Genomic DNA, 15346 nt, shown 5'->3' on the forward strand with positions numbered 1-15346 from the left:
TTGTGCTCTGTGTACCTTTTGCTCATTTCCCAATAAAATGGTACTCTGAAGACTGCCTACTGTGTGCCCATGTTTGAGAATGTTTACAAGCCAGACAATCAGATTGCAGTCCTCCCCCCTGCCACACCAGTTTTCTGTTCTTTTGGACTGTAGTAATAATAATCTTTATTTGTATACATTAAGATGCAGGCTTGAAGTGCTTTACATGCTTTACATCAATCATAAAAATGAGACAATTATAAATCATAAGTGAAGACAAGCATTATATATAATAAAATGTAACCAAAAACCAAATTATATAAATATAATCAACAGGCATTAAGTAATCCATTTTTTTTTTAAAAGTAGGTTTTTGGAAGTGTTTTGAAACATTCCACAGTATTAGCTTGGTGTACCTCAATCATTAAGAGTATTCAAGATTTTTGTATGCTTGGCTGTAGGAACACTAAGCACACCAATATTTGCAATTCTAAGATTATGATTTGGGACATAAAGGGATAGACACTCCAAAATATATAGAGGAGTTAGATTATTCAGAGCCTTGTATACAATTAAGAGTATTTTAAAATTGGTCCTAAAGGAGACAGGCACCCAGTGCAATGATGCCAAAAGTGGTGAAATATACTTGAATTTTCTTTTTCTTTGTTTAAGATTCTGGCTGCTGCATTTTGAACAAGCTGCAGCTGATTCTATCTTTTCGTAGGCAGTTCTGAAAAGAGTGCATTACAGTAATCTAATCAGCTAAAAACATTAAACTTGTATCAATTTTTCTGCAAATTGATGTTATAAGAAATCAAACTCTTGAGTCAATAATAGCATCTGAATTCTTTAACTTCTGGCTTAATTTGTAAGGCCAGATGATAAAATTCATTTCTGAGATTCACACTACTTTTTATTGTTACCAATAACCAAAATTTCTGGGGTTTTTTCCCCTCATTTAGTTTAAGGATATTCAAACTCGACCATTCTGTAATGCTAGTAAGACACCAGACCAGGGTTTAGAGCTTGTGGTCATCTGGTGTAATGGACAAAAACAGTTGACAAATAGGCAAATACAATATTGAAAAATCGTAGAAACACAACGTTGAATGGTTTTCATAGCCAGTTGAAATCGAGCACTGATGAGTTGTTTTGATGCTGAAGCTGATTTCCGATGTTCGGTTAAGAGGTCTGTACTCCAATGTTGCACTTCTTGGGCTGGCATCAAATCAGTTTTACAAATGATGATGAACCTTTTATAAAACATTGATTCAGCCACAAGTGGAGTTTTGTGTATACTTCAAGGGTTCTGAAGAATCTAGACAGAATAGATAGAGATGGTGGAGGGAGCATTGTTTTTTGCCAGTTATAAGGAGACTTGATATTTGCAAAGCACATGGTTATCGGTTAAGGCTTAGAATGTGACGGTATTGAGGGAGGTAGATTCAATTCTAGCATTCATGAGGAATGTGACTCAATGTATGAAAGGAAAGAATTTTGAGGATTATGATGAAAGGTGAGAGAGTGGGACTGGCTCAGTTGTTCCTGGATTTGATAGATGCAATGGGCATCTGTATGTAACCTCTCTGATTTGGTAAAATTCAGTAGTGATACATTGTGGGAGGGGGAAATCAAGGTTCCTATTGCATTCTCTCAAAAAAATTAGCTGATTATCCTGGACGTCAATTACCCGGGCTGTTTGAAGACTTATTATACTCTGGTATGATTCATAACAGCCACTTGCTTTGCATTTGCAGAATTCCAATGATATGCCGGAGACCATTACAAGTCGAGATGCAGCCAGATTTCCCATCATTGCCAGCTGCACACTGTTTGGCCTTTATCTTTTTTTCAAAGTAAGTTTGCTTTGTATATCTTTTCTTTCTGTGTGCCCACCCCCCGATCTGAGACTTTATTTTTTAAAAATATATATATTTTGGTTGTCAGTATTTGTTATCCACATTGTAGTAGGGGCTGCTGCTGTACTTTAGTTAAATAATTCAACGTTCTAAGTAAATTTATTCTCAAAGTACATATGTAACCATATATAACCCAGAGATTGACTTTCCTGTGGGCATACTCAATAAATTCTGTAACCAAAATAGGATCAATGAAAGACCGCACCAACAGGCGATGATAATCAGTGTGGAAAAGATGACAAACTGTGCCAATACAAAAAGAAAGGGGGAAAAGCAGCAATGCTAAATTAGCAATAAATATGTCCTTGAAAGTGAGTCCATAGGTTGTGGGAACAGTTCAGTGATGGGGTGGGTGAAGTTATCTTATATGGTTCAAAAGGCTGGTGGTTGAGGGGAAATAACTGTTCTGTGTCTTTTGTTTTCAGATATTTTCTCAAGAGTACATCAATTTGCTCCTTTCCATGTACTTTTTCATACTTGGTATATTGGCTTTGTCTCACACTTTAAGGTATGACATTCTTTCATTGGAAAAAAATTCCTATGTTCTTTAATTTGGAAAGAAAACTTGAAGAAACCTTTTTTCTTTTCCAATATTTTTATTAATTTACATGTAAGAGTACAGGAAAAATATCAATACATTATACTAAATTGCATATGACTCCTTACCCTATATTCATACAGGTTAATTAATTTGTAACATTGAAATATAGTAATTTTATTATATTAAAAAAATCTAACCCATTACCAAGACTGAAGCTGTTTAGTAAAGAAAAAAAAATTAGTCATCATCTTTGCTTTAACAACAAATCAAGGTTTTGAAAATAATTCAGAAAGGGATCCCCACAATGTTTGAAAGTCTTGACTGGATTCAGAGATTGAACATCGAATCTTCTCTAAATTTAAACGTGACATTACATCACGTAACCATTGGGCGTGAATAGGAGGGGCCGCATCTTTCCATTTAAGCAAGAGCATCCTTCTGGCCATAAGAGACATAAAAGCCAAAATGTGCAAGTCAGATGACTCCAAAATAATATCCTTCCCTCCAACAATGCCAAATAAAGTGGTCAAAGGATTAGGCTTAAAGTAAACTTTAAAAAGTATCAAGAAAGTTTGTAATACTTCTTTCCAATATTTTCCAAGACTTGGGCATGTTCAAAACATGAATGATTGAAGCTTCTCCATTATTACATTTATCACAATACGGAGATAGATCTAAATAAAAACAAGACAACTTATCCTTGGTCATATGGGCCCTATGGACCACTTTAAATTGTAGGAGAGAGTGGCAGGCACATAACGATGAAATATTAACCAATTTAAAAATTTGATTCCAAGTTTCCTCAGAAATTGAAGTCTGTAAATCTTGTTCCCAAAGATTTTTAATTTTATCTAAAGGAACATTTTATCTAAAGGAGTAGGTATTAAATGCTTTCAGGACTTGTTTGTAGAGGGAAGTCTCTTTTTGTTTGAACAACTGTCAACTAAATATAGTGTACCCAAAACTTTTTTTTCGATACCTACAAATAAGAGATTTTTGGCGGTCTCAAATAAGTACATTTCCTAAAAGTCCTGATAAGAATCTACTAGATGTAATTTTTAATTTGAAACCTTTTGATAATGAATCTATATCTAATATTTATATTATGCTGCTGGGAAGAAACATTAAAAAAAATTTTTTTTTAACAAGTTGTGGGTATTTAGTTTTAAACTATGCTAAATGATTGTGCTATATGTATATTAAAAAATCCCTTTGATTTTACTAGCATATATTAGGGAAATATAGCAGTAATTGGTGAACAGATCTACTGGCCTTATGATCTGAGGACCACAGCCTTGTGGTTTAGAGGCTTGCGTGCCTCAATGACCTGGAAACTATGTTGGCTGGAGTCAGGGCTTTATGCTTTGACTCTTGGTAGGATCACCCATGCCACACAGGTCAAAGGGTAGAAGCCAGACTTGGAGTAGTCCACTGGTCCTCCAGGTTTGAAGGTTCAGCTCAGGGCTAACTCTGACTGCTAAGAGTCAGTGAGTATGATCTGATAGATCGTGTTGAATTGAGTTTTATTTTTAGAAATTGGGTAGGTAAGCAACATCTGAGAACTAATTTCTTAATGTTGGACATGGCACATTAACCTGCCAAATCGTTGGGGTGAACCTCTTTAGATATATTTTGTAAATCTTAGCATATTCATTGTTCATAGAAACACTTTCTAAAAGGGGAATCTAAGACTGGTGTGCTATTTTAAGACCATAAGATGCAAAAGCAAAATTAGGCCATTTGGACCATTGCGTGCGTCTGCTTCACCGTCGGATGATGGCTGATTTGTACTCATTTCGTGATGATCACATTAAAACTGTCTCCTTGCGAATCTGAAAGCCTATAATAATGTGCTGGAATATATCCATTGAAATAAATCTTCAAATTTGGAAACCGTTCCAATGTTCACCAATTAAGCTATTGAAAATAAATGTATGGTAATTATGGCACATTTCCTTGCAGCTAATGACAGATTATTTATAGACTAATCCTGCAGTAATAGCATTTGCACAGGAAATGGCTGAATGGAATGCTGTTACTGTGTGCATTCATCAATTTACTGTGTAGTTCACTGATTAGCTAAAGTTAAGATGTAAATGTTAACTAAGTTAAAGGAGTGAGTCATTTTTAGGTCCAGAAAACATTGTCAAGCTACTTAGTTATTTTCAGCAGTGAATTCCTCGGTGGATTACTGCCTGATTAAGTACTTCTCAAGATCCTTCTATTCAGTAATGAGACTTCAATATATTGTGCCATGTACTTCATTAGAATTTCTGCACGATTTATGGACCCTCCCACTTGTTTACTGGAAGTCTGTTATTCTGAGTAGTTTCTGAGATCTATTCAGATTAACTCTTCATTTTAAAGGGTTGGCATGGTAGTGTAGTGGTTAGGACAATGCTTTACAGTATCAGCAACTCGGGTTCAATTCCAGCTGCTGCCGTTAGAGTTTGTATGTTCTCCCTGTGATCGCTTGGGTTTCTTGTGGTGCTCCGGTTTCCTCCCAGAATCTAAAGATGTACCAGTTAGTGGGTTAATTGGTCATTGTAAGTTGTTCCGTAATTAGAGATAGCATGGCTCGAGGGGGGTGGAAGGGCTTATTCCATTCTGTATCTCAATAAAATTAAAAAATAATAAAATTTAGAAATAAAAGCACAAAAAGCTGAATGTACTCAGCAGGTTAATCATCATCTACCAAGGGAAATGGGCAGTCATTGTTTTGGCTGGAAACTATTGACTTTAATATATTTTAGTAAAAAGTTGTATTGATAGAATACTGTAACTAAAAACACATCCAGCTGGTGTTGTTTGGAGTTTTCTGTCATAATGGGCACTGAGTCAAATCCTTTGTCCCGTTGACTAAATTTACTAACAGCATATCAACTGTTGTCTAATTAACTGGAAGAACAAATTTAAGGGTCTCAGTGATCCATCCTTGTTGCTATATCTCTGCCAACATCTAGCTGTGGCAAAGTAAAAGCAAAAGGTCGATTGTGTAGTGAACTTTGAATACTTTGTTTGATTCACTTATTTCCTGTGTTTCTGTGGGATGGGGGGGGGGGGGGTGGTGGTTGCTTCCTGTTCCCGATCTTGAGCAATGCATTTTACCACAACATTTTGGCACTTGAATTACTATCTCAATCCTTATCTTGCAAAAGGACAGCATAATTGTCTTTTTTTCCTCCACATGGTAGAGATGGTGAAATAAGGAATCCAGAGACTAAACACAGCAGCTGCTGGCAGCCTGAACTTAATGTACTGGGAATCCTCAGCTGGATGGGTAGCCTCTGGAAAGTGAAATGAGTTATTACTGCCGCTTGTTCATCCAAAATATCCAAGACCATCAACCTGAAAGAGTAATTGTTTCTCACTCTGCAGTGGCTGCTTGACTCAAGTATTTCAAAAATTTCACAACATCTGTCATGGGGGAAGCTGAACTGGAAGAAGGTAGCTGGTGTTCAGCTCCTGACTGGATTTTTAATTTTTAGAAGATCGCTGCTAATGAAAGGCTTTCCTTTCCAAGACATGTTCTGTACATAGTACATAACACATTGGCATAGCGGTAAGCATAACGCTTTGCAGCGTGTTAAGTTTGGGGTTCAATTCTTGCTGCTCTCTGTAAGGAGTTTGTACATTCTCCCCATGACTGTGGTTTTCACCAGGTGCTCTGATGTTTAAAGATGTAAGAGTTAGACATAAGACGTAAGAGTGTTGGCGCATGGCCAAGTGGTTAAGGCGTTCGTCTAGTGACTTGAGGGTCGCTAGTTCGAGCCTTGGCTGAGGCAGCGTGTGTGTCCTTGAGCAAGGCACTTAATCACACGTTGCTCTGCGACGACACTGGTGCCAAGCTGTATGGGTCCTAATGCCCTTCCCTTGGACAACGGTGGCGTGGAGAGGGGGGACTTGCGGCATGGGCAGCTGCTGATCTTCCATACAACCTTGCCCAGGCCTGCGCCCTGAAAACCTTCCAAGGCGCAAATCCATGGTCACATGAAGCTAACAGATGCCCATAAAAAGAGTTAGAATTAATAAGTTATGGGCATGCTGTGTTGGTGCTGGAAGCATGGCAACACTTGCAAGTCTTCCTCCAGCACATCCTCAAACTGTGTTGGTTGTTGACGCAAACAATACGTTTCACCTAACAAAGCTAATCTTTAATCTTTATATTTTAACTTTTGTATCTCTGAAGAGAAAACTAAAACAATGAGGTGAGAAATGGTCTCACTTGACGGTTCTTTGTACTTAATTTCTTGACCTATTCTTGCTTATGATGCTGGTTTTGTTTAATTGCAAGTGGTTTTGAATGATAGGTTTTAGGTTGATGCCTTACTTTAGGAAAGGAACAGATGGGTTAACAGTTGGATGCTTAAGCAGTGCTGAGAGACTTTTGGAATGCAAAAAAAAAATCTGTCAAACTGGATGTAAAAGGCCCAATGACAATTCAAAAATGAGTTCTGTTTGAGCTGGTTTATAGTTTCTCAAGTCTAAACCTCCCAAGGTTTGACATTTCTGCTTTAAAAAATCTGACTTCAGGCAACTTATTCTGTTTCTGTAACTCAATATTAACTTAATGTCTGTATGGGACTTAGATAGGAATTGGGGATTATTTTAACAGAGCTGTAAAAATCTTACTCTGACAAAGCTAAATTCAATCAAAATTGTATCCTTGGGCTTGTGATTTGAGAGCTGCTTGAACTGTACAAAAATAATGAACAAGTTTTTCTTGTGGTTGATGTTTGGCTTTTGACTCTTATTTCATCCTAGCTGGGCCAGTTCATGTATACTTGACCATGCAAAATACTGACAAATTGCACCAAAGCCTTCTCATTCTCCTTTAGCCCTACCCTCCATATTTGAAGAAGTCATTATGCTCAATGAAATTTAACAAGTTGAGTATTGTAATCTTCCTTCATTACATGGCTGAATTGTTTTTGTTTTATAATCCTGCTTGACTCTCAGATCTTCTTCTGCCAGTCCCTTAAATTTAAGCAATCGCTTTCAAGAAAATCGGCAGGTCAGGTTTTTTGAACTATGCTCCTAAACTGTGGAATTCAATACCTAAAATGATAAGGGATGCAGACTCAGTTGACACTTCTAAATGCCAGCTCAAAACTTGTTTATTTAACCTTACTTTTAACTAACATAATTTTGTCTTTTATTTTCATATTTGCACTATATCCCATTGTAAAGCACTTTGAACTGTATTGTATAAAAAGTGCTTTATAAATTATTATTATTCATTTTCAGAGCCATGTGGTGACACTGATCAGGGCTGATATTTCTCCAGCTACTTTTAAGCTCCTTTACGTAGCTCACTATGATGAACAGTCATCGGAAAATGGAGTGTAACCAGAAAAGACATTAATGGCTAATAAATTTTTGGGTGATTATTGTACCTACGTAAAACTTTCAATATTATTCTCCATTTTCTAGTAATAATTAATGCAAAGGAGGGATCCTGGGAAACAAAGTGAACTGATTTGTTCTTTTGTTTCAGTCCAGCTATGAATAAGGTGATTCCTGCAAGTCTACCAAACAAACAGTACCAGCTGCTTTTTACTCAGGGAACAGGAGAATCCAAGGAGGGTAAGTACTTGAACATAGAATGTTACAGCACAGTACAGGCTGTTTGGACCACAATATTGTGACAGTCTTTGAACCTACCCCAAGATCAATCTAACCCTGCCCTCCAATTTTCTTTCATCCATGTGCCTACCTATGAGTCTCTTGGGTGTCCCTAATGTATCTGCCTGTACCACCACCACCTAGCAGTGCATTTCATGCAACCACCACTCTGTGTTTTAAAAGAAATACTTCTGACATCCCTCTTCCTCCACCCCCCCCCCACCCACCACTCCATACTTCCCATCAGTCATTTCAGAATTACATCTCCTTGTATTAGCCATGTCTGCCTTGGGAAAATTCCCTTGCTGTCCATTCTATCAATGGCTCCTGTATACCTCCATCAAGTCACTAACTAAGACTGTATATGATTAACTTTTAATTAAGAGGATAACATGAATGATTCTTTAATGAGAGATTAGTGAACCCAGCTGTTCTAGTTCTGGATTATCTTGCCCACCATCAGATTGTAAAGGCAAAAAGATAAAATCACTTTACATATTCTAAGTTGTTTTCTTTTTATTGTTGTTGCCACTGTGAACATTTTTCTTCTTGCCTAAAATAAGTGGCAAATAATACTGCACAGAACTAGAGAACTGGAGTACGTTGTGTTGGAAGTAACGAGCTTTGGGTCTGTGAGATCACGTAGTTCCAGTTGAGGTATGCCAGGCAGAGACTGGTGGTGGCCAATCCAGCGTGATGTTGTTGCAACTGAAATTAAAAGTTTCCTGATGGGGATCTTATGTTAAAATTCCATTAATACTCATCTTGAGAAAGTGATACTAGCTTTCCCTAGTGTTTTCAGAGTTGGAATCAACTTGTATTTTAAAAAAAAATGCAAAGACTGAATAAGCTTAGTATTGAAGGCTGACATGTTTGGAGATAACCTACTAAAAGTTGGAGCTGATGGGATCATTGGAAAAATGTATCATTAAAATGACCTGCTGGTCAATCAATAACTAGATACCCTATTGATCCCAAAGGAAATTGCAGTGTCACAGTAACATTACTAGTACACAGATATAAAAATATTAGAAGAGAAGTAAGAAAGAATAAAAAATAACCCACTCCTGTTAGCTGCTTGTGGTAAGTTATCACTTCGTTGGCTATGGTTGACACATTATAGATCCTAATGGCTATGAGGAAGAACAACCTCATATAGTGGTCCTTAGAGCAGCACGGTTGTCCTAGTCTATTACTGAAAGTGCTCCTCTGTTCAGCAAGGAAGCATGTAGAGGGTGAGATTGGCAGGATTTTCTGTAGGGTCCTTTGTTCTATCTCAGCCTCTAGTGTGTCCAGTTTGACTCCTATAACAGCCAGCCTTTCTATTCAGTTTACTGAGCCTGCCATTGCTCCAGCACACCACCACATAGAAGATTGTATTGGCGACAACAGACTGATAGATCATATGAAGGAGAGGCCTGCTTACTCCAAAGGATCTTAGTCTTCTCAGGAAGTAGAAGTGACTCTGGCCCTTCTTGTATGTTGATGCTCCACTCAGGTCTATCATCCAGGTGCACCTCCAGGTATTTGTAGGTTCTTACCACATTCACGTCTTCATCTTTAGTGGTACCAGGGAACAGTGTAGGCTAGTCTTCCTGAAGTCCATCACCATCTCCTTTGTCTTACTGATATTGAGCTGCAGATTATTCAGCTGGCACCATTTGATAAAGTCCTCCACCAGGGCCCTGTATTCATCACCTTGTCCTCCCTTTATCCATCCAACTATTGCTGAGTCATCAGAGAATTTCTACAGATGGCATGACTCAGTGTTGTATCGAAAGACCAAGGTATACTGGGTAGAGAGGAAGGGAGCCCTGTGGGGCCCCAGTGCTGCATATAACCATGTCTGAAACACAGCTCTGAGGCTGCACATTCTGTGGTCTGCCAGTCAGATAGTCCATTATCCAGGGTACCATGCAAGTGCCAGCCTGCATTGAATGGAGCTTTTCTCCCAGCAATGAGGGCTGTATGGTATTGAAGGCACTTGAGAAATCAAAAAACATGATCCTCACAGTGCTGCCCTGCTTATCCAAATGGGAATTGAATTAAATTGACTTTATTACTTGCATCTTTCATATCCATGAGGAGTAAAAATCTTGACGTTACACCTCCATCTAAATGTGCAGTGTGCAACATAGAGTAATTTATAATAAGAAGTATGTACAACAGATATCAAATACAGAATAGCAATGGTGAAAGAAGCTTTCCAAAAAATGAAGACCATATTAACAGACAGAAAGATGAGCACGTACACTAAAAACAGAATACTGCAGTGCTACATTTATTCTATCCTGACTTATGGAAGTGAATGCTGGACCATTTCCCCAGCAATGGAAAAGAGACTAGAAGCAGCTGAATTATGGTTCTGCAGGAGAATGTTAAAAATATCATGGACCACACACACATCAAATGAAGTTCTCAGAAGAGCCCAAGCAGTTTGTTCACTCAAACCAACAATAAGAGAAAGACAACTCAGATTCCTAGGACACATCATGTGGAAAGATGAACTAGAAAAGCTCATACTGTCTGGAAAGATTGAGGGGAGTAAACCTAGAGGAAGACCTTGGCTTATATGCATCAAAAGCATAGCCAGGTGGCTACACATCGAGGAAATGGAAGTCGTCCAAAAAACGAAGGATAGATCTACATGGAAAACCATGGTCACCAAAGTCCGCATCGGATATGGTACCTAGACAGACAGACAGTATGTACAACAGGATAGTCAGTATATCATAGAAATACAGTTGTGTCTGCATGAGTTAAGCAGTTTGATGGCCTGGTGGAAAAAGCTGGGCTGGAGCCTGTTGTTCCTGTTTCCCGGATGGTAGCTGGAACAGTTTGTGGTTGGGATGACTTGGGTCCCCAATGAGCCTTCAGGCCCTTTTTACACACTTGTCTTTGTAAATGTCCTGAATAGTAGGAAGTTCTGCAGAGTCCTGCGATTGAGGGAAGTACAGTTCCCTTACCAAGCAGTGATACAGCTAGTCAGGATGCTCCCAATTGTGCCCCTATAGAAAGTTCTTAGGATTTGGGGGCCCACACCAAACTTCTTCAACCGTCTGAGAGTAGGCTCTGTTTAGCTGGTAGATATCAGCAGTGTTAACTCCAGGCTGAGACTCAGATTGAAAATGCGCTGGAGAACTCCACACAGCTGCTCAGCACACTCCTTCAGGACCTTGGGGTTCACACCATCCGGTCCCAATGCTTTGCCATGTCTGAGTTTCCCCAGAGCCCTTCTCACTCGCTCAGTGGTGAAGGCGAGTCCATGATGACTGGGAAGTTGGTTGAAGGTGGGTGCTGGGGGAGGTGAAATCGGGATGATAGCAGTTGGTGTGTGGAGCTGTGGATGGTAGGTGGAGGGCAAGGAGAGGATGTAGATAATGGTAGCCTGTTTTCATCTATATGTTGAATTGGGGTAGGAGGGGAGGTTTTAGTGCTGAGGGAGCATTGGGTGCTTCAGCACCTGGACTGGTGTGCTGAGGGAGATGTGAACAGGAGGGCAGTTGTCAAATCTATTGAAGAATTGGTTTAACTCATTAACCCATTTATGGTTCAATTCTCAGGCTCTCTAGCTGGGCTGATTGAAGCCAGTGATGTCCTTCATGCCTCCCCACACCTCTTGTGTGCTACTCTGCCCAAGCTTGTTCTCCAGCTCTCTCCTGTATTCCTCTTTAGCCACCTTGATCTTCTCTCTTAGCTCCCTCTGCGTGATTCAATTCCTCCATGTCTCCTGATCTAAAGGCTCTCTTTTTGTGGTTGAGAAGAATCTTTAGATCACTGGTGACCCATGGTTTGGTGTTAAGGAAGCAACGATTTTAGCCCATGATTTTGGGGTTTCTGACCAAAGCTGTAGTGTTAATATGGGGGAAAAAAGCAATGGGTATTTTCCTGAAAAGCACTAAAAAAAAAGTACAAGCAATGCAGAGCTAATAACACGATTCCATTCCTGAGAACTGTTCATAATTCTGAAATGAAAAGAGGAGCATCTGAACAGTAGGTTCAGGGAAAAGCAGCTGCCAATGACCTCTGATACAATGAGTGAGTGCTCAGCAAAAACCTGCTAAGGTTTAGCTTTGTTGGGGTCACCCTAAACCTCTGATTGTTGGTGCTCAGGTGGAGAGATGCCCCATCCTACCCAGCAGCCAATGCCTGCAGTAGCCAGCAAATTCATCCCGCTGATCTCTGCTTGCTTTTATATATGGGGCTTCCATAAATTGAACACTCAAAACCTCGCTAGGGCCTGTATTAAGTTTTTCTTAAACCAGTATATATTTATTTTTCTAGAAATCATCAACTATGAGTTTGACACCAAAGATCTTGTCTGTTTGGGTTTTAGCAGTGTGATTGGAGTCTGGTACTTACTGAAAAAGGTAAGAACAACATATCAAGTAATGATTTTATTCGTGTTGAATGATCTCTATCTGTAACTATATCCAGTTAGTGGAACGTGCTCAGCTCAGTACAATACAACATGCAATTGCTAATTTTCCAGAGTTTTAAGATGAATGGTTCTGCTCTCATTGTTAGCTGATTCAGGCCATAGTAAGTTTCCATGTCTCTGGGGGAAGTGTGTGTTCTGTTCTCCTGAATGTGGTCAATTATTTATAAATTTAAGATCATTTAAGTCATCTTAATTTCAACTACATTTAAAAAATATATTCTGGGATTGTTTTCACTTAGCCTTCTGAAAGTCTGTTCAGATACATTTTGACCTATGTATCATGAAGAGCTGTGAAAGTCATTTGAATATTGACAGAAACAATATGAAGCAAAGAAAAACTGCTGGGGGATCTCAGCAGGTCAGGCTGCATTTGTGGAAGGAAATGGAAGTCCATGTTTTGAATACGACAGGTGACAGAAAGCTGCAGATGATAGCATCTTATAGGAAAGGAAGATGGAGTACAGAATCAAATAAGGGAAGTGGGGTATTTATTGTCCACATCTGTCCACCCCACCTGCAGTCATCTGTGCTTTGTTGCTTCCATCTACTACCTCCCAGGCTCCGCTATTTCCAATTTCCTCTCGTCCTCTGTCACCTGTTTTGTGCATACACCTATCACTTGGCAGCTCTCCTCTTCGCCTTTTTACATGGCTTTCTTTCCTCATCATTCAGTTCAGATGACTGGAAACGTTGATAGTCCATTTTCCTCCACAAATGCTGCCTTGACCTGCTGAGTATCTTCTGCATCTGATTTGTAGCTCCAGATTCTTGTCTTCAAGAAACAATGTGACGTTTGTAATGGGTGTGGTATGAAACTTGTGGAAATCAAAGTTGTCGGAAACCTGATGGGGAAATGGAGTTCAGGCCTTTCTGAATGGGCAACCATGATTTAAGTGCTTTTGCTTCTATTTGTTCTTTTAATCTGTCATAAAATTAGTTGAATAGCCTTCATTAACTTTCACCACCTGTCTGTGAACCTTGGATCCTTTCTAATATTTGTATTTAGAGCTACTGCTCAGAAACTTGGCTTTGAGCAATGTCCAACAAGCTCAGTGCAGGAGGGTGTGTCTTCAGGGAATGAAGGGCACAGGTAGAAGTTGGGTTAACAGGTCCTCTGTAGTAGGATTGGTAGAGTTATGGTATTAAAAGTTTTTTTTTAAGTAGGCTGTTAATACAAAAGGTTGGGTTTTTGGGTCAGTTAGAAATGTAATGTAAAGCTCCAAGTCATTACTGCTAATTATTCCTCTTTCATTACTGTAACTGCTCATGGGATCAACATAAAGGTAGAAAATAGTATTCTGACAAATCAATTCAAAGCATTGTAACATGAAAGTAATGCTCTAAATGTCTCATTACTTAACTACACGTCTTCATTTATCCAATATTTAAGTATCTATCACTGAAATTTTATTGTGTATTTGTATGTTGTAAATAAATGTAAAGATTTTACAAAAAAAATTGTGCATCTTTGACAAACATTGTTTTGTATCCTCCTTTTGCAGATGATTATCTGCACGATTGAATTTAATATAGTTTTTTAATATGACTTGTAATGAAGGGTGAATAGAAATTGTATTTTAAATTCTCTGTTTTAACTGAAGAGTATCTGAAGGGAAAGTAGTATTTAATTGCGGGTGGTAGGGGGACAACTCGACAAAACAGACAAGAATGGTCATTTGGATTAAATTCTAGAGGTAATGTTCCTGGAACTAACTTTTTTTTTAAAGGAGTCAGAGGATATAAAAATTAATGCTGCCAGTAAAGACGCAGCTAAGTTTTAAAAGAACTCTAAATTTGGCTTCATATTAAATAGACTGGATATCAACTTCAGCTTAAGTTGGAGAAATTCCACTTATGTTCTACAGCCTCCGCCAATTACAGTGATGTATTGCCCCTTGTCTACATAAGGGGGCATAACACTGTCCAGACTTCAGTTGACAACAAATGTAGGTGACCTGTGACTGATTTACATGTAATTTTGCATTGAACTTCATTTAAGACCGTAAGACATAGGAGTGGAATTAGGCCATTTAGCCCATCAAGCACTCTGCCATCCCAACATGGCTAGTTTATTATCCTTCTCAGCTCCATTCTCCTGTCGTCATTTTATAACCTAATACACACAATGACCTTTGGCAATAAATTCAATAGATTCATCAACTTCTGGCTAAAGAAATTCTTCCTCATCTCTATTCCAAACGAATGTTCCTCTGTTTTGAGATTCTGCCCTTCCCCCACCATAGGAGACATTTTCTCTACATCCACTGTATCTCAGCCGTTGAATATTTAATCGGTTTCAATGAGATCCTCCCTCATTCAGGTGAGTACAGAGCCATCAAGCGCTCCTCGTCTTTCATTCCTAGAATCATTTTCATGAACCTTCTTTGAACCCGCTCCAATGTGTGCAGATCCTTTCTGAGATAAGGGGCCCAAAACTGCTCATAATACTCCAAGTGAGGCCTTACCAATGCCTTATAAAGCCTCAAAGTTGCTGGTGAATGCAGCAGACCAGGCAGCTTAGAGATGCTGCCTGGCCTGCTGCATTCACCAGCAACTTTGATGTGTGTTACTTGAATTTCCAGCGTCTGCAGAATTACTCGTGTTTGCGCCCTTATAAAGCCTTAACATTTACATACTTTATATTCTAGTCCTCTTGAAATGAGGTTGGCCCTCATTTAACCAAATAACTAAAAGTACTGCTGTTTCCAGCATCCTTAAACTATCATCTGGACAAAGCGCTTGGACTACCAACTGCACCAAACATGTCACTGTAATATTAATGTTTTGTGTCAGTGTTTCATGTTTGATTACATCTAACCTGATTTGTAAAATATGACTTGA

At 38.9% G+C, this 15346-nt stretch overlaps 1 protein-coding gene across 1 annotated transcript in view; it reads left to right on the top strand.

Annotated features, from left to right (window-relative positions):
- hm13 (histocompatibility (minor) 13) overlaps window positions 1–15346 on the top strand; it is a 100138-nt gene that overhangs the window by 28074 nt on the left and 56718 nt on the right. The window contains exons 2-5 of the mRNA XM_072243573.1: window positions 1737–1835; window positions 2324–2406; window positions 7937–8025; window positions 12349–12434. Of these exons, the coding sequence (XP_072099674.1) occupies window positions 1737–1835; window positions 2324–2406; window positions 7937–8025; window positions 12349–12434 (357 nt within the window). The remainder of the gene's footprint in view (window positions 1–1736; window positions 1836–2323; window positions 2407–7936; window positions 8026–12348; window positions 12435–15346) is intronic.

The sequence above is a fragment of the Mobula birostris genome, chromosome 2 (genome assembly GCF_030028105.1).
Source record: "Mobula birostris isolate sMobBir1 chromosome 2, sMobBir1.hap1, whole genome shotgun sequence".
Classification (NCBI taxonomy): Eukaryota; Metazoa; Chordata; class Chondrichthyes; order Myliobatiformes; family Myliobatidae; genus Mobula; species Mobula birostris.